The 17,600-nt window shown below is 45.2% G+C and overlaps 2 protein-coding genes and 1 pseudogene across 4 annotated transcripts in view; 2 read left to right on the plus strand and 1 right to left on the minus strand.

Annotated features, from left to right (window-relative positions):
- Positions 1-3,434: 3,434 nt before the first annotated feature.
- Positions 3,435-17,600, minus strand: part of PFAS (phosphoribosylformylglycinamidine synthase) — a 51,803-nt gene continuing 37,637 nt past the window's right edge. Inside the window, exons 26-30 of one of the 2 annotated variants that reach the window (XM_081835368.1) lie at positions 17,486-17,600; positions 17,078-17,236; positions 14,209-14,361; positions 13,177-13,387; positions 3,435-3,893 (exon numbers count right to left, since the gene is read on the minus strand). In XM_081835368.1, the coding sequence (XP_081691494.1) occupies positions 3,509-3,893; positions 13,177-13,387; positions 14,209-14,361; positions 17,078-17,236; positions 17,486-17,600 (1,023 nt within the window). In that variant the 3' untranslated portion in view covers positions 3,435-3,508. Of the gene's footprint in view, positions 3,894-12,706; positions 13,388-14,208; positions 14,362-17,077; positions 17,237-17,485 lie in introns of those variants that run through there. The other variant, XM_081835367.1, reaches the window with a different exon arrangement.
- LOC309326546 (histone H2A type 2-C pseudogene) lies at positions 4,169-4,785 on the plus strand (annotated as a pseudogene). Its single transcript has one exon. The product of its transcript is annotated as a histone H2A type 2-C pseudogene (transcript).
- Positions 7,000-7,503, plus strand: LOC309326692 (histone H3.2; the record flags this gene model as incomplete). The annotated part of the gene is made up of 1 exon (XM_081835568.1): positions 7,000-7,503. One exon carries the CDS (start codon positions 7,000-7,002, stop codon positions 7,408-7,410), a length of 411 nt encoding a protein of 136 aa, XP_081691694.1. The 3' UTR covers positions 7,411-7,503.

The raw sequence follows: 17,600 nt of genomic DNA on the forward strand, positions 1-17,600 counted from the left end.
AACACTTCTTCAGATACCTGAAGAAGTGTGCATCTGAAGAAGAATGCATGCACACGAAAGCTCATACCTAGAACTAACTTAGTTGGTCTTTAAGGTGCTACTGGAAGGAATTTTTTTTGTTTTGTTCAGGGTTGTTAAAGTAAAGTCATGTATGTTGGAGCAAAACAAAAACTTAATTTTATGCACGCATTCATGGGGTCTGAACTGGAGGTGATGGACCAGGAGCGAGACCTTTGGGTAATAATGTGGTAGATGGCTTAGTGACCATATTCACCCAGTTGGCAGCGGCAATGAAAAAGGTGAATTGCATGCTAGGAATCATTCAAAAAGGAACTGGAAATAAAACTGCCAGTATCATAATGCTGCTATTGTATGGTGGGGCACTGTGTACAGTTTCACACCACCTCAAAAGGATATTGTCGAGCTGGAAAACATTCAGAAAAGGGCTACCAGCATTGTGACTCTCCTATGAAGAAAGGATGTGATGCAATGTTTGTTACTTTTTAATTTATAGAAAAGACAAGTAAAAGGTGAAGTTTATAAAGCTATGCAAGTGGAAGTAGAGAAAAGTTTTTCTCCCTCTCTCATAACACCAGCACTTGTTTTTTATTTTGTTTTGACAAAGTAATAATCATAAATAATTAAGAATAAAAATGTGCACCCCCACCACCGACACCATCCAACCTCCCAAAATTTCAACACCTCTTGCAATGGTTTGACTCCTTTCCATTTTAACAGTACAAATTCTGCAAACACCCTCCATATCTCCTCAAAATCATTTCTCCTGTATATTCCTCATCTTACCTTAATGGCACATGTTAATTTACCATTGATAACTATATCCCACAGCTCTTTACACCATTCTTCCATTTTATATTCTGCTTGTCCCTTCCACTTCCTAGCTATCATAATTTGTGCAGCTGTCAATAAATTTGTGAGCAAGTCCTTCATAGCCTGCGAACCTTCCACCCCATCGTAAATTGAAAATAATGCTACCTCTGAACTTTTGGTCAGCTTTAACCCAGTGATTTCTGTTATCTCCTTAAACACCCTTTGTCGGTTTTTTTAAAAAAACATGTTGACATCCCCACCACATGTGAACATAATTCCCTGTTTCCTTGCATCCCCTCCAACATAACACTGAATATTCCTTGTTTATTTGATTTAATCTGACTGGTGTTAAATGCCATCTCCAAATGAATTTATAATAATTTTCTTTTATTCTTATGGACATCCTATGGAACTGAATATTGGAAGATTTGGGAACGATAAAATAAAGTGCTTCTTCACTCAATGTATAATCAAACTATGGAACTCACTCCCCACAAGGGACAAAGACTGTCACCATCGTATTTATTATTATTTTATTATGTATCAAATTCCCTGGATGTCTTTAAAAGAGGATTAGACCAATTCATGGAGGGGCGAGCTATCAATGGCTACTAGCCATGATGGCTATGTTCAGCCTCCACATTTGGAAGCAGCCATGCTTTTGAATATTGCTGGACACCATGGGAGGGGAGAGGGCTCTTGCGTTCATGATCTGCTCTCACTGGTTTCCCACAGGCATCTGTGAGAATGAGGGTGCTGGACTAGATGGGCCATTGGCCTATGGTATTGAGCAGTATGGCAGTCTATCACTCAAGTTCTTAAGATGCCCCAGCCAAGTAAGTAGAAATTGTGTAGCATAGGCTCTTTTACAAACTCCAGGTTCCTATGTCTCAGGGAAGCTACTATCAATCACCCACCCAGACATGCAGTTTTGGCAGCTGTTCCACAAATGAAAAGATGTACTGTTTTCAATACTCCCCAACATCTTCAACATTCATCGGAAGAGGTGAAAGACTTTTAAAACATCTGATTTGGGCTTTTCAGTGCCCTAGTATTAAGCTTGTTGTGAGGACAGCAAAACTAGTAGCTTCTCTGCAAAATATTTTCCCCTGCTGGTTTAGCATTAAACGTTTTTAACACATTCAGCATTAGCAAGATGTATAACTTTCTCCAGAATGCTCAAATGCTTTGGGCTAAAGTTTGGGTCAGAAAGGCCTCACTTTCCATTGGAATATATCTTTTTAAATATATAAGTTTGCTGTTATATTAGCCTTGCGACGCTTCACACACATAAAATACAATGTTGTGGCCCGTACGGGGATCGAACCCGCGACCTTGGCGTTATTAGCACCACGCTCTAACCAACTGAGCTAACCGGCCAGCTGCACGTTGCTCATTCTTTCCATGTGGAAACGCTCTACATCCTGCGCATTGTTTTTATAAATCACATCACAAGGCGGCGCCAGAAGACAAGGAACAAGGAAATTGGACGCCTTTCAGCAGGGATACCAGGAATATTTACTGAAATTGCCTCGAGTTCTTTCACGGAAAAATAAAACACTCCAGTTACGGTGTGCAAAGAACCTAATAATCCTGCTCCCTCCCACAAGTAAGGTCTCTGGCAACCTTGTTAATCAAGATAGTATGGCAGACCACACAACAACGTGTTTTGTGTGTGAAACAAGACCAGGGCTACTCAATTTGCGGGCAATATATATCTGGGGCAGACCCAAACTAGAAGGAATTAATCTGCAACCGTCTGTACTCCTTGTAAACGTCTCTGGAGAATAGAGCTATCCATATGTGAATTTATCACTGCAGCGCTTTTCCGTAACACGGAAGCGTGACATTGAAACCTCATCAAATGAAAGAGAAGAGGAAGGATACGAATTTTTCAAAGCGGATATGACTATGTCATAAGCACAAACGTCTCTAACCAAGCCTAATTTACTGGGTTGTCAAATAAACTGGCTCTAATGCTTCTTTCTAGGGTTGGCAATTTACTGCAACCATGGTTAAAGAGACAAAATGCATTTTAAACGCTGTCTTAGGCTGCTCCCCAGCAACTTGGATTTAGAGACTGTCACTGATGCGGAAGTGAAGTAGATACCCTTATCTGCCATTAATATAGCCAAATAAGAAGGATCTGTAGTATATTGACCGCAACATTAAATTCGTTGAAGTTGCAACATAGCCTAGCTATAAATTTATAAGGAGGAATTTAGAAATCAGCTCATTTTTAAAAAATGAGAGGGACAAAGTCTCGACTCTCACTCTTAAAACTCCTATTAAGATATTAGCCAAGGAACTGTGGCACAACACTCCTTAAAGTCTTCGTACTATAAGGATACGTTCCAATACTCCCATAGTAGTAACTCCCATCTTTGTTCAATGCTGCCCTCAGGCTCGCCCGCCACCTTTGTTACTTATCTTGTTTAGGCTGCAGGCAAAAACATACCTGTTTTTCAGCCCTTTGACTAATGAAGCAATCTATGGCCATTAAAGCTAGGGGCGGAGCATTGCAGCTTACCCTACTATATTGCAAACCACCCTGCAGTTTAGAAACGCAAAAAGAAAATTAAACAATAAAATTAAAAAATACGTAATCGCAACAGCTCTTTTTCTGAAAAAGTGGGTGGCTCTTAAAAGAGCCTTTGGGTATGTGAGGAGGCGAAATTCACTTGGAGCTGGTGTACTTGGTGACGGCCTTGGTGCCCTCGGAGACGGCGTGCTTGGCCAGCTCTCCGGGCAGCAGGAGTCGGACGGCGGTCTGGATCTCCCGGGAGGTGATGGTGGAGCGCTTGTTGTAGTGCGCCAGGCGGGAAGCCTCGGCCGCGATGCGCTCGAAGATGTCGTTGACGAAGGAGTTCATGATGCTCATGGCCTTGGAGGAGATGCCCGTGTCCGGGTGGACCTGCTTGAGCACCTTGTAGACGTAGATGGAGTAGCTCTCCTTGCGGCTCTTCTTGCGCTTCTTGTCGCCCTTCTTCTGCGTCTTGGTGACGGCCTTCTTGGAGCCCTTCTTGGCCGCGGGAGCGGACTTGGCCGGTTCAGGCATAATGCTGCAGTCACTCAATCACAGGCGAAACAACTGGGAATTCGAGAAGAAATGAAAGCAGCTGCTGAGCGTCCTGTATTTATACGGCTTCCATGCTAATCGCAGGATTGAAACACTCGAATTCTCATTGGCTCAGAAACCAGCGACGCCTATTGGACGATTAGATTGTTACATGCAAATAGTAGAATTCTAAAACTTTGATTTCTATTGGATGGCATAAATGCCGTCTGCCTATTGGGTAGCAAACAGCACCGGCCTTCCAATTGGACAGATAGGGTGAAACTCGAAAGCTAACCAATGGGAATGCGCACTTACAATCCGCAGGACTGAATAAAAGGCCGAGAAGCGCATTTGTTTCTCAGCTTGTGTTCTTTCTAGTAGGAATCTTGAGCTTTATCCTCTTTTGAAATTAGCATCATGTCTGGACGCGGCAAGCAAGGAGGCAAGGCTCGGGCCAAGGCCAAGACTCGCTCTTCTCGTGCCGGGCTGCAGTTCCCCGTGGGGCGTGTGCACCGTCTTCTGCGCAAAGGGAACTACGCAGAGCGCGTCGGAGCCGGAGCGCCCGTCTACTTGGCTGCTGTGCTGGAGTACCTGACTGCTGAGATCCTGGAGTTGGCCGGCAACGCTGCCCGGGACAACAAGAAGACCAGGATCATCCCTCGCCACTTGCAGCTCGCCATCCGCAACGACGAGGAGCTGAACAAACTCCTGGGCAAAGTCACCATTGCTCAAGGAGGCGTTCTCCCCAACATCCAGGCTGTGCTTCTTCCCAAGAAAACCGAGAGCCACAAGGCAAAAGGAAAATAGATCGCGTTTAATCGGAACTACAGCAGAAAAAACCCCCCACAAAGGCTCTTTTAAGAGCCACCCACAATTTCATAAAGAGCTTTGATCATATGAAACTTTTAGGTTTTTTTAGTGTTGCCGTTTGAAACCGTGCGTCGTTTTCTTAAGCAGGTGTAGAAAAATGTTTCAAGGCCAATATCCATGATACAATTTAAATAATGTGATCTGTGCGACTTTTGCAGTGAAAAAAAGTTGCAACTATATAGGCTTCTGCTACATCACATCTCTTAAAAGATAGTAGAAGGCTGTTGTGAGAAGGATAAAATGTTTCTAAACTTCCCACTTAAATTCTCCCTTCAATGAATATTTCCATTCATGATCGAATTTCATGGGCGTAGTTGCAAACCTAGCCCATTCCGCTGTGAGTAACCTGATTACACTCGGAGATTTTATGTTGTGAAGCTGCATAGAATTGCACAATTACGAGACGGGAATTGTGGGAATGGTGAAATCCATGTTTGTTTTTTTTTTTTTTATAATAATTTTTATTGATTTTACAACATAAAGAAAAAACAAAACAAACATAATGCGACTTCCCCAAACCTCCCCTTCACTGCATCCAAATTTCAAAATTTTTAGCAATTCTTCATCCCATTTTTATATTTAATTCTCTTTAAAAAGAGTTTCTGCTTTATAAATTTCGATTTATAGCTGTAATTCTTAGTGTCCAATCCCCTGACATCTTAACATTCCGAAATTTTACAACAATTTTTAAGATAGATTTTAAATTTTTTCCAGTCCTCCTCCACTGTCTCTTTCTTCTGGTCACGGATTCTGCCGGTCATCTCTGCCAGTCCCATAAATTCAGTCACCTTGGTCTGCCATTCTTCCAGAGTAGGTAGTTCTTTAGTCTTCCAATACTTCGCCAAAAGGATTCTTGCTGCTGTTGTTGCGTACATAAAAAAGGTCCTATCTTTCTTTGGTACCAATTGGCCGACCATGCCCAAGAGAAAAGCCTCCGGTTTCTTTACAAATGTCCACTTAAGGATTTTCTTAATTTCATTATAGATCATTTCCCAGTAGGCCTTAATCTTTGGGCAGGTCCACCAAAGGTGATAAAAAGTTCCTTCACATTCATTACACTTCCAGCAATTGTTATTGGGCAAATGATATATCTTTGCAAGCTTGACTGGGGTCATGTACCACCTATAGATCATTTTCATTATGTTCTCTTTCAGGGCACTACATGCCGTAAATTTAATACCTGTGGTCCATAACTGCTCCCAGTCAGCAAACATGATATCATGACCAATATCTTGTGCCCACTTAATCATGGCTGATTTAACCGTTTCATCTTGTGTGTTCCATTTTAGCAGCAGATTATACATTCTAGACAAATTCTTAGTATTGGGTTCTAGCAATTCTGTTTCTAACTTTGACCTCTCCTTCTGAAATCCTAGTTTTCTGTCCGGTGAAATCCATGTTTGAAAGCATAAAAACCGCTGCGGTTTGGGCGGCAATTTCAAATGAAAAACCCCGCGGGATTTTGAGGGCGGGGGCCCTTGAGTAGCCAATCACACGTTAGGGCGCGTCTTTCAAATTATCCGTTGGTTAACAGAAGTTACATTATCTGGCAACTCAGTTTCTTTAGTAAGGCTAAAGGAATTCTTAGTCTTTAGAAGGAAATGTCCGATTTCAATGGACTTTGCTCCCAGGAAAGTGGGTATAGGGTTACAGACGAGCTGCAATATAAAGACATGGAGCCCGATCCTATGAATGTCTACGGAGAAGTCTCGCTCATCCCAGTGCAGTTTACTCCCAAGAAAGCGTGCAAAGCAATGCAGCAGCCTTAACCAATTTATTAAGGCATCCAATCAGTCTTCGATGTATGTTATGCAGTGCCCAGTATGAAGCTTACTCTACTGAAATTCACTGTAGTTTAACATTCAGGGTCCTACAGATCACCTATTTTTACGGCTAAGTGCTGCGATGAGGTGGGCATTTGTTGAAAACTCTTTCTACTTTTATTATGTTTTCCGAGGGCGGGGGGATGAACAGAATAAACCACTTTAATCCCTATATTTCTTATAGCATTGCATTTCCATCTATCTAGGAAATAAAACCTTGGGAAGGACGAAGGGCGGTGCTGCAAAGTCTATCCAATCAATGCCGAGCCCGGGAAATTCAAATTCTGCAACGGTCCCCTGACCTCATTCAGCCAATCAGGACGCAGCCGCTGGCTATAAAAAGGCGGTCCAAAGACCACTTGGCTTCATTTCTTTTTCCTTTCTGACGAAGAAACTTCTATCCGCGCGGAGAGGAAGATGGCCCGCACGAAGCAGACGGCTCGCAAGTCGACTGGCGGGAAGGCGCCTCGCAAGCAGCTGGCGACCAAAGCGGCCCGGAAGAGCGCGCCGGCCACGGGCGGAGTGAAGAAGCCTCACCGCTACCGGCCGGGCACGGTGGCGCTGCGCGAGATCCGCCGCTACCAGAAGTCGACGGAGCTGCTGATCCGCAAGCTGCCCTTCCAGCGCCTGGTGCGCGAGATCGCGCAGGACTTCAAGACGGACCTGCGCTTCCAGAGCTCGGCCGTGATGGCTCTGCAGGAGGCGAGCGAGGCTTACCTGGTGGGCCTGTTCGAGGACACCAACCTGTGCGCCATCCACGCCAAGCGCGTCACCATCATGCCCAAGGACATCCAGCTGGCCCGGCGCATCCGCGGAGAGAGGGCCTGAGAAGCGCCCGCCCGCGTCCCCAGAACACGAATCCAGTTCCAACCACAAAGGCTCTTTTAAGAGCCACCACATGGTCTTGGAAAAGAGCTCGCACGATGCTAAATTACCTCTTGCGGCTGCCGAATATCTGTTTGATTCTTAATCTTTATCTGCAATAATTTGAATAATCTGCTAGTTTTCTAATGATCTTTAGTAACTCCACTACATTGAAACTACGTTTAGGAGTTTTAAGTCTCCATGGAACTCTTAAGCTAGTAAGTTCCACCACCCTACTTTTTCCATTATGTTCTGCACACAATACTTGGGAAAAAAAACATTGGCTCGGGGTAGAAACGTTGCAATTTTAAAGCAGTTCCTGGCTTTACTTCCCCACCCCAATGTAGATTTGAAGCTGAAAGCAGCTTCTTTTTCATAGGCATGTCAAAAGTACTCATGGGCTGGCTGCTTAAAAACTATGACTGCTGTAATGCCAGCATTTCTTTCCTATTCGAGGGCAGCACACACGTTGCTCTCATGAAGTGATCCGGAGTTTTGCACGGCAATGTAACGCAAGGAGAAATGCCAGGTGAAAAACAGTATATCGGCCGCGAAATCTGACCAAGAAAAGCTAGCTTGTCAGAAGTGGGATTCGAACCCACGCCTCCAGAGGAGACTGCGACCTGAACGCAGCGCCTTAGACCGCTCGGCCATCCTGACTACTTAAGAAAGGGGGTTTCTTTGTTGAAGAAAGTTTATTTCATTATAACGCATTGGTTTAAGAAGTTTAGTGAGCCATGTGTAACAACAGTGAGGATCAGCTGATAAATCAACTTGTTAGCAGGAATCACCCTCAGTAAAAACGGTCTTCCTTTCCCCAGTTTCCTTTCCCCTTAATCTGCGGAAGAGGAGGCGGCAGCCATTTAGTCCCCACCAGCGTGCGGAGGGGAAATCTATAGCAATGAAGGAAACCTATCGCCCACACGGTGGCGCTGTATAGTTTAAAATGCTTTGCTGAAGAAGCAGGGCCAGTTTTCTTTCTTTCTTTCTTTTTTTATAATTTTTATTCAATTTTTAAAACACATAATTAAAAGACAAACACATCACAAAACACAAACAAACATAAACAAATCAAACATAAATAAATTCATAATCTTATTTTCTTGTAACTTCTTTCAATCGACTTCCCCATACCTCCCTTTCGCTGCATCCTTATTTTAGAAAGAATTTTTTTTAGCAACCCTTGAAGCAGGGCCAGTTTTCTACCCTGCTACAATGCATGTAAATAAACATGGGAAAAGTTCATTGGTCACGTGCAGAGGACTTTTCCGTCTTCATAGAAGAGAGGAGAGCATCATTCATTGTCACCCACACTCGTGAGGAGGAGGCTAAGGATGGTCTTTCTATGAAGCGCGAGAGTTTTAGGCTGCCACAGCTTTCCGGAGCTGATAAGAATAGCACAGACATTTCGATGTGAAATAAGATCGAAGCAGGGCTGAAAGAGGAAAAGGTCGTTTTAAGTGCATTGATGGTCTGCAGGGTAAACGGGAGTTTAGCTAATTCCTTATAGCCTTTGACGATGACTCGTAAATCCACACACGATTTTGAAGCTTGAAGACAAGCCTGTGAATTGCAACAACTTAAATTCATTCAATTTTTTTCTTAAGTAAAAAAATTACTTTTAGCAGAGGATGGTTTCGATCCATCGACCTCTGGGTTATGGGCCCAGCACGCTTCCGCTGCGCCACTCTGCTTGTGAAGGCAGCGTCCTTTAGACAGCCTTACAAACTCATGACGTTTGTGTGTGTGCGCGGCGGCAGGGTTTCTCCATCTTTCAGTTTAAAAGAAATGCTTTTTATTTAATCGCTGACTTCTCCCTCGTTAATATTCTGAAGAGTTTCTACTTTTGCAAGTGCCAAACACCCAGTTGCACGTCAATTATCAATCACATTGCCTGTCAATGTGAAAGGCTTGTGCACACAGTTTATTAGATTTCTGTAACCTACGGGCGCTGCCGGACGTCATTTCTCTACCGTTTCTCCATCAAAGAGACGTTTCTGTCTAGCTGGCTCTGCCTGTGTAAAAATCCCATCTTTGCCCTTGCCTTTTACATTCACGGTTGAAGATGTCGATCTATTGCTATTGTGATGGTTGCTGCTTTTATTAAATCCCACCATCTCCACGTGATTGTATCTTTTTCACTTGCTATGATCTGGGCTCCCTTGGAATCGAGGGATTACGGTAATAATAATAATAATAATAGTTATTATACTTGCAAGGCAAAGCAAGAGTTTGAAAACTACATTTGCGTGATGCTTAAATCAGGAACAAATCTCAGGCAGAGAGCATGCCTCCAGATTCACCGCTTCCGTGCCTTTGTGTGTTCTCCAGTTCTAATATTGGGCTGCAAATAAACACTATTTTGTAGACATCACTGTCCAAATAACGAAATTTATGGGAGGGGAAAGTCATATCAGCACACGGGAAAGCATCTCTAACCTTTATGTTGGTTTGCTAAAGAAAGTTGGGGCGGGCGCTCAGAATGGTTTCGCCTGTGGGAATGACAGAAATAGCAAAAAAGGCAAAATCAGCATCGACGAAGGTGGGATTCGAACCCACGCGTGCAGAGCACAATGGATTAGCAGTCCATCGCCTTAACCACTCGGCCACCTCGTCTCTTCCGGTAGGAGCTCTCGGGATGCTTCCTTTTGCTCAAAACAGCCTCGTGTTTCTTCTCAGGTGGCGTGTCATTTCTTTGCATTTGATATCAATTGGGAAGCCTGTTTACTAAGTGAGCCGCTACAACTTTACAACCATGCCTTTTAAAAACAGTAACATTTCTTATAAGTAGGAAAATACCACCTTCCTTCTTGTCGTGGGTTCCATAGTGTAGTGGTTATCACGTCTGCTTTACACGCAGAAGGTCCTGGGTTCGAGCCCCAGTGGAACCAAAGCGGTGTTTTTTTAATTGAAATTGATTGGAAAAGTCAACGGGGACCGAAGATTGAGAAGTATGTGTGGAAGCTATAAACAACGACTTCCTTCTGCTTTTCCCGTTCCACAGCAATTAAAGGAGGTGGTATACATTAATGCACGAGCGACACTGTTGTTTGGCCAGAATTTTATGATCTAACTCAAAGCGACGTGGAAGAAACAGAACATGCAAAAGAAAAAGAGCAATAATCTGTATGCATTACAGTATTCTAGATTTTAGGACGATGAACCCCAACGCGCCGATCCCTTCTCTCCCCACTTTAGTGCTTACTAGGACCTTTGGAACTGCATCAGAGCGTACAACTTCCTACTGTGAAATGACGAGAAAGTTCATAAGGTAGCTTTTGTTTTGTTTTGTTTTACAAAAAGGTAAATCACAGCTGGCCCGTACGGGGATCGAACCCGCGACCTTGGCGTTATTAGCACCACGCTCTAACCAACTGAGCTAACCGGCCACTTGCCTCTGGCAACTTCCATAACTACATACTACAATATACACACTCAATGTGCTTAGCAGTTGCAAATATTTTTAGCAGCATAAAAGTCAGACGATGGGGCATCGGTTGAGCACGCTTGGATCCTCCATCCATCGCCTATGAGGCATCTTCTAGGATTCCTGTATACTAGCAGAGGTCTGATTCAGTCAGATTAGGGAAATAATGGGTTTATAATGTGGTTTTATTTTTATTTCTGGCCTGCTCTCAATATTAGTTCTTCTAGGGGAGAGCATCAACCTCACTCCTTTTTTAAAAAAAGAACCCTTAAGGTATTTGATAATAATAATAATAATAATAATAATAATAATAATAATAATAATAATTTGTACCTCGCCCATCTGGCTGGGTTTCCCCAGGCACTCTGGGCGGCTTCCACAAAGACCAAAAATACACTAAGATGTCACACATTAAAAGCTTCCCTGAACAGGGCTGCCTTAAGATGTCTTCTGAATGTCAGGTAGTTGTTTATATAATTACAAGGCATTTTGAACTGGTGTTTATTTCAATTATATCCCATCTTTCCTCCATGATTATAGTGGTTCTCCCTGATTTCATCCTTAAAACAACCCTGTGAGGTAGGTTAGGGCTGAAAGGTCACCCAGTGACCTTCATAGCCGAGTTGTCTCTTTTGCTCCTGGGTGGACGGCATTCATCCCATGCTTGTCCAACCCTCAATTGCCTGCACCGGCCCTCTCTTCCATTAGTGGCTCCTTGTTTTTTTAAAAAAAACCCCACAAAGAAGTCAGTCAAGCATCTGCAGAGGAGCAACTAGTCAAGGCCGGAGGCATTAAGGGGTGATTGGTCCAAGGCCTTTCAGTGTATGACTAACTGGATTTCTTGGGATCTCTGTGTCTTTGCTCATTGTACATCTGGTTTATGAGATCAGAAGCTCTGCATGAAATTGAGGGCTTTTGTCCTTTAAAGGCTTGGGGTTTTTTTCCTTTCTGAGCACAGGAACACCAAATAATATGAGAGAAGAGCAAGATTCCTGTATAGAACCTCAAAAATCTGTGATCCAATGCCAACAGCCACCATTGGAGGGCTGTTGCCTTCACATCCTCCTCATGAGCTGCTGAGTGGCCTGGAAACATTAAGAAGCTGCCTTTACACAGAGTCAGACCACCATCTAGCTCAGTATTGTCCACACTTGGGACTTCTTGCATGCAAGGAAGATGCTCTACCGCCCTTCCTGTTACATCTGACTGGCCACAATGGAAATGGAATATTAGACTAGTTGGATCTTATTCCTGATCCAGCGCAGCTATTCTTATGTTCTTAACAAAGGAGTGCCTTATAACACATCCAATAAATGGCCTCTTTCGACTTCAGCTACTATGCATCTCACTGTAACATTGCATTTTCCCTTCTTCAGCATTACTGATTTTTTTAAAAAATGTGTGTGTGTTTTATTTTTATATATAATTTGGGATTTATGTCTTTTCCTATATTAAAGATTTCCCCGTGTATTTTGCCTTTGGGAGTAAGAAGTTGTAGTCAACAGTTTCACTTTGCCACTTGACTTTCCACCAACCTTGATAATATCCTTTCGGAGGGAAAGACTTTTGATTGGACGGGGGTGGGGAAACCTGTGGCTAGAAGACTGGGTTCAAATGGCAGAGGGCATGTTAGCCTGTATACCTTGGTTTACTAAACATTAAATTTAATATATATTTATTTACCGGTAATTAACTAATTAATTAATTAATAGATGTATGCTGTGAACCACCGGGCAGTTAACTCAAGTAAATGAAACAATTCAGTACACTCATACCCACATCTGGGATTTTCTTTCCTAGAAAACAACAACAGGCCACAGACACACAGATGCATATTTCTAAAGTCAAATTTGCTTTTATTGGCAATATAGAAACTCCATTGGTCCCATGTTGTTCCACAATTGGATTGGTACAAACCAACTTATTTATTGCACAATGTCACCCCCCTGTGCCCACTGGAGGGACTACACATCCATTCTTCCTTGACCCCTCCCTAAGTTCATTCAAATGTGTGTTGCGGGTGTGGGGGCTAGGGACCTAGACTATGTATGAGGATAACAGCACTGGAAAGTTTTGCATCCACAGCACAGGGACCGTGTCTAATCTAGTCTAGTCCAGCTTGCAATTGATGGTGCAGTGTTAGCTTGTGAGTGGGTGTAGAAAGTTTTCAGAAAGGCAGCGGAAAGCAAGGTCAAGGCTGGCCCTGGGGATAGCGCAAGCACCACTCGCAGGCGTTCTGGAACATGCGGAGCCACGGGGAGACCTTCAGAGACTGGCGCCAGGAGGCAGGCATCCAAGGCCACTGCCAGGGAAGGACACATCGCTCAGGGTGAGGCATCATTGCCAAGTGGCGCCCATCGGGAGAGCAAATGCCCGCAATGCCCAGTGGAGACCCATTGGGATTCATAGGGTACTCCTCAGTTGGCAAACCCTGGTCATCCACGTAGCGGAGAGGTGCCAAGCGAGCAGAGCGCACCTGGGCCAGGGCTTCATCTGAGCGGAATCGCATCCGACCTGCAGGAAGAGGAAGGGGGGAAAGGTGAGTGATGAGTCGTGGACTCTCACAATATTTATGCAGCAGCCTCTCTCCACTGGCCAGCCTAGATTACTCTCAGTCCAGTAGGAACTTGCAAATGAGGCCACAAAGCCACACGAAGAAGGCAGGTTTCTCAATGCTTTGTGTTGAATTCTAAAAACAAACAAACCAGGGGGGATTTCTTACTGGAATAGAATTTTCCCCAGGAGAACATGCACACACACGCAAGGTCTGGCAGTGGTGTTAGCATAAGTCAGAGGGATCACTGGACTTGAAAAAAGGTTTCTTTTCTCTTAACCCCATTCCCAATAGCTCCTCTTGATAAAGAGTGTGCATTGTTTAGCTTCTTGCATTTTGAGCTTTATGTCTTGGTTTTTTCATATTTGCATGCTTCTGTGTTCTCTTAAAAAATGGAAATGTTTAAAAAATGAAAAAGGCGGCCTTCAGCTCCCAGTACTGAAGCTTATTAATTATTGTAATTATGTTATTAAAAGTCAACGCTGTTACATGCACCAGAGCTCTTAAGGGCAACATTTTGAATACATTTCTTCAAACAATACAGATAGCCAGTTAAAACTGCAAACCTTTTATCTATCAATCAAGCATGTTTAATTCCTGTCTCTAAAATAAATATAATTTGTCATTTTACATATTACTATATAACCCATTAATTTTTTTTATGCTTTTCAGAAATCATTGGTGTTTTATCCCCATTTCCAGTACTTGCACAGAAGGTTTTTCTAAACCTAATTATTAACCCTCTCCCCACCCCACTCAATTTTTTTTAAAAAAGGATTACCTTCTCCATGTGCCACCCAGATGCCCAGGGTAGAACCAGCCATGCCCCGAAGCATCAGCGCCGGACTCTCCTCGATGCCAACGCTCACAAAACGAGACTCAAAGCGCCCAGAATTGTTGGGACTCAGCAGCACACCTGGCTGGATGGCGCCACCTGGAATAATAACCAAGATCAAGAAAATTTTTATATCTTTTTTTTTTATTTCATATGATTTACATACTGCTTGGTTGTAAAAAAAGAAACCCCAAACAAACCTCAATGTGGTTTAAATAAAACGATGACATTGTCAGTAAAAAACAGCCGAAGCAAGTATTTTGTAAAAAATAAAAGAATGATTAATATCAGCAATAAGCTGAAAACATTAAAACATGTGTCAATGTTCTACATACCTGGAGAGGCTTGCCAAAGCAAATAAGTTTTTAGCAGGCAAGGAAAAGAGTACAGTGAAGCTGCCTGCCTATATCATGAGGCAAGGAGTTCCAAAGTGCACGCAAAAAAGATTGATTTCTTACAGATTTAACGCTGCAGGTCTAATCTCGCTTCCCTGGTCCATTAGGGCAAACAGGGTGTTGCCCAACCAAACAAATTCTGCCCCCACTTGCCCCTCTCCTTATTTACATACAGTCCAGGGGGCGCCCCTGGCTCTCAGCTCCCTCCTCCTCCTGAGTCTCAGTGTTGCCCTTGCACGGAGCAGGGAACATGATGGGGTCAAAACTAGAATTTGCTGGCTCTGCCTGTCCACTGGCGCTGGCTGCACAGAGTTTGCCTCTCTGCTGTCTGCCAACGGGCCCCAGCCACCACTTATTTCTGAGCAGACAAGGTTAGGATTGTAACCAGAAATGCCACAATCCAAGATCTGACACCAGAGCAGTGGCAGTTCTCAGATTTCAGGGGCATCCTCTGCAATGCTAAAATTCAGCACCATCCTCTCCTTTTGTGCTCTGTTCTACAGCATTACTGTCGTGCAGCGCCCGTTGTGGCCGAACCGGTTGCACCATCCTCAAACCTCTCTTTAGCGATCACTCATAGCTGAGCAAGATTGTCTTTCACAAACAGTTTTAAAAGTGAGTCTGTAGGTGACTGTGGAGGCCAATTCTGGATCCTTCCACAGTGGGGACATAGATTTCCGGGCGGAAGTTCATCACGGTGAGGGTTTTCCAAGCGTGCCTTCCTCTTAGCGCATTTCTCCCTTTCGTCCCGAGTTCGAGCGTCTTCAAAACCCATGACACCTTTGGTAAAGACTGTTCTCCAATTGGAGCGCTCACAGGCCAGTGTTTCCCAGGATCCTCAAACTAAGGTTACCAGATTTTTTTTCAATGAATCCGGCGACACTTTTCAATTTCAATGGATTTTGTATGGGGACTGATTTGTAAATCCGGGGACTGTCCCTGGGAAACGGGGGCGTCTGGTAACCTTACCTCAACCCACCTTTGACCAGAGCAGCATTCAGAGCAAGCATACTGTCAGGGGCTCAGGCGCTGAGGCACAGGGAAGATGGGAGATGGAGAGTGAGGGGGAGGAATCCGAAGGGAGCGTAGGAGGGGACAGTGGTCCGAGGGATTCCATGAGCCTCTCCAGCGAATCGGAAGATTCACAGAGGGGAGCGCCAGTGGCCAGGGGCAGGGGGGTCCCAAGGGGAACGCCCCAGGAGCAAGGGGGCAGCAGGGACTCCCAGAGCAGTAGTTGGAAATCAGGACCAGCTTCCCCACCAGAGCAGAGTGGGGGGGAAGAGTCCCAGGCATCGGGGCCAGTGCTTTCCCCACCAGGGAGAGGAGACGAGGCAGAGCCTACCACGCCTCCCTCGGAGAGTCGGACAACGGAAGGGAGGTCAGATCCGGCCAGTGTCACGGAAGAGGGAAGCAGTGATAGAAGTAGTGTAATGGTTAGGAGAAAGGTCACTGGGTTGGCGCGAGAAGCAAGTTCAAATGTACAGGAGCACGGGACAGCAGAGAGTGAGGATTGGGAACCGGGTCCTAAAGCACGCCGGAGGCAGGGGGAGGAGCTAAGCGACTCAGCGTCCGAAGAGTCCAGAAAGGGCAATGCCCCAGAGGGCAGGAGGACCCAGAGGAGAAGAGAGCAGCGCAGGAGGTGGAGCAGGGCTAGGATCTTAAACTGGTGTGGAAGGGGCGGAGACTCAGACGGGACTTCGCCGATCTAGAGTTTAGACGTAGGGCTGCACGCTCTGGCTTTGAAATGGAAATTAAACTTCAATAAAGACTTTTGTACATAACATCAGCCTGGCGTTGGTCCTCTGTGAGCTGGGACCTAGAGGCAGCTCTGACACATACCCTCACTCCAAGTTTCCTGGAATCATGAAGGGTCCCCCAACCCAAACCCCCTGCAAAGCAGGAATCACAACTTCAGTGGTACCTCGGGTTAAGTACTTAATTCGTTCCGGAGGTCCGTTCTTAACCTGAAACTGTTCTTAACCTGAAGCACCACTTTAGCTAATGGGGCCTCCCGCTGCTGCCGCACAACCGCCATGTGATTTCTGTTCTCATCCTGAAACAAAGTTCTTAATCCAAGGTACTATTTCTGGGTTAGGGGAGTCTGTAACCTGAAGCGTATGTAACCCGAGGTACCACTGTAAAAAGCCCCCAACAGATGGCCATCCAATCTCTGATTCAGTGGCGTAGCGTGGGTTGTCAGCACCCGGGGCAAGGCAAGTAATTTGCGCCCCCTAACCCGTGGATTTGCGCCCCCTAACCCGTGGATTTGCACCCCCTAACCCTAACCACCAGATGTTGTGCCCGGTGCGGCCGGGCCCCCCTGCACCCCCCACGCTACGCCACTGCTCTGATTCAATGCCCCCAGTGAAGAAGAGGGCACCATCTTCCGAGGGAGTCCATTCCACTACCAACCCGCTTACCTTCATCTTGCACATCAGTGCTCTTGGTCCCCACCCAGCCCAGCAGTCCCATCAGCTGGCAGCCATTACAGATGCCCAGGCTGAAGGTGTCTCTGCGCCGATGAAAGGCCTGGAACTGAGCCTGCGCCCTGCGGTTAAAGGTCACCGAAGCTGCCCAGCCTGCAAGCCAGAAAAAAGGAGATGAATTGACTAGATTTTGCAAGCCCTTCCGGACCGCACGCCAAAGACCTCACAGCTATCGTGGCATCAGCAGCAACAGCATCTCCCAAAGAGCGTGAGGCAGGTAGGAACCCCCTGCCCAAAACCCAGCAACAAGGCTGCCATCCCTTGCCACAAGATTGGGTGGAAGCTTTCTCCTCGACCCGAGGCAAGCGGACAGCCCCGTTCCTTGCAAGAGGCAAGGCTGACCTTTGGCAGAGCCCAAAACATCTGCGTAGCTGAACCCTCCGACAAACACCAGGCCACGGAAGGAGTCCAGCGTCATCTCGCCCGAGCACAAGTCTTGCATGGTGAGGTCCCAGAC

Source organism: Podarcis erhardii, assembly GCF_964252035.2.
Source record: "Podarcis erhardii genome assembly, chromosome: 13".
NCBI lineage: Eukaryota > Metazoa > Chordata > Lepidosauria > Squamata > Lacertidae > Podarcis > Podarcis erhardii.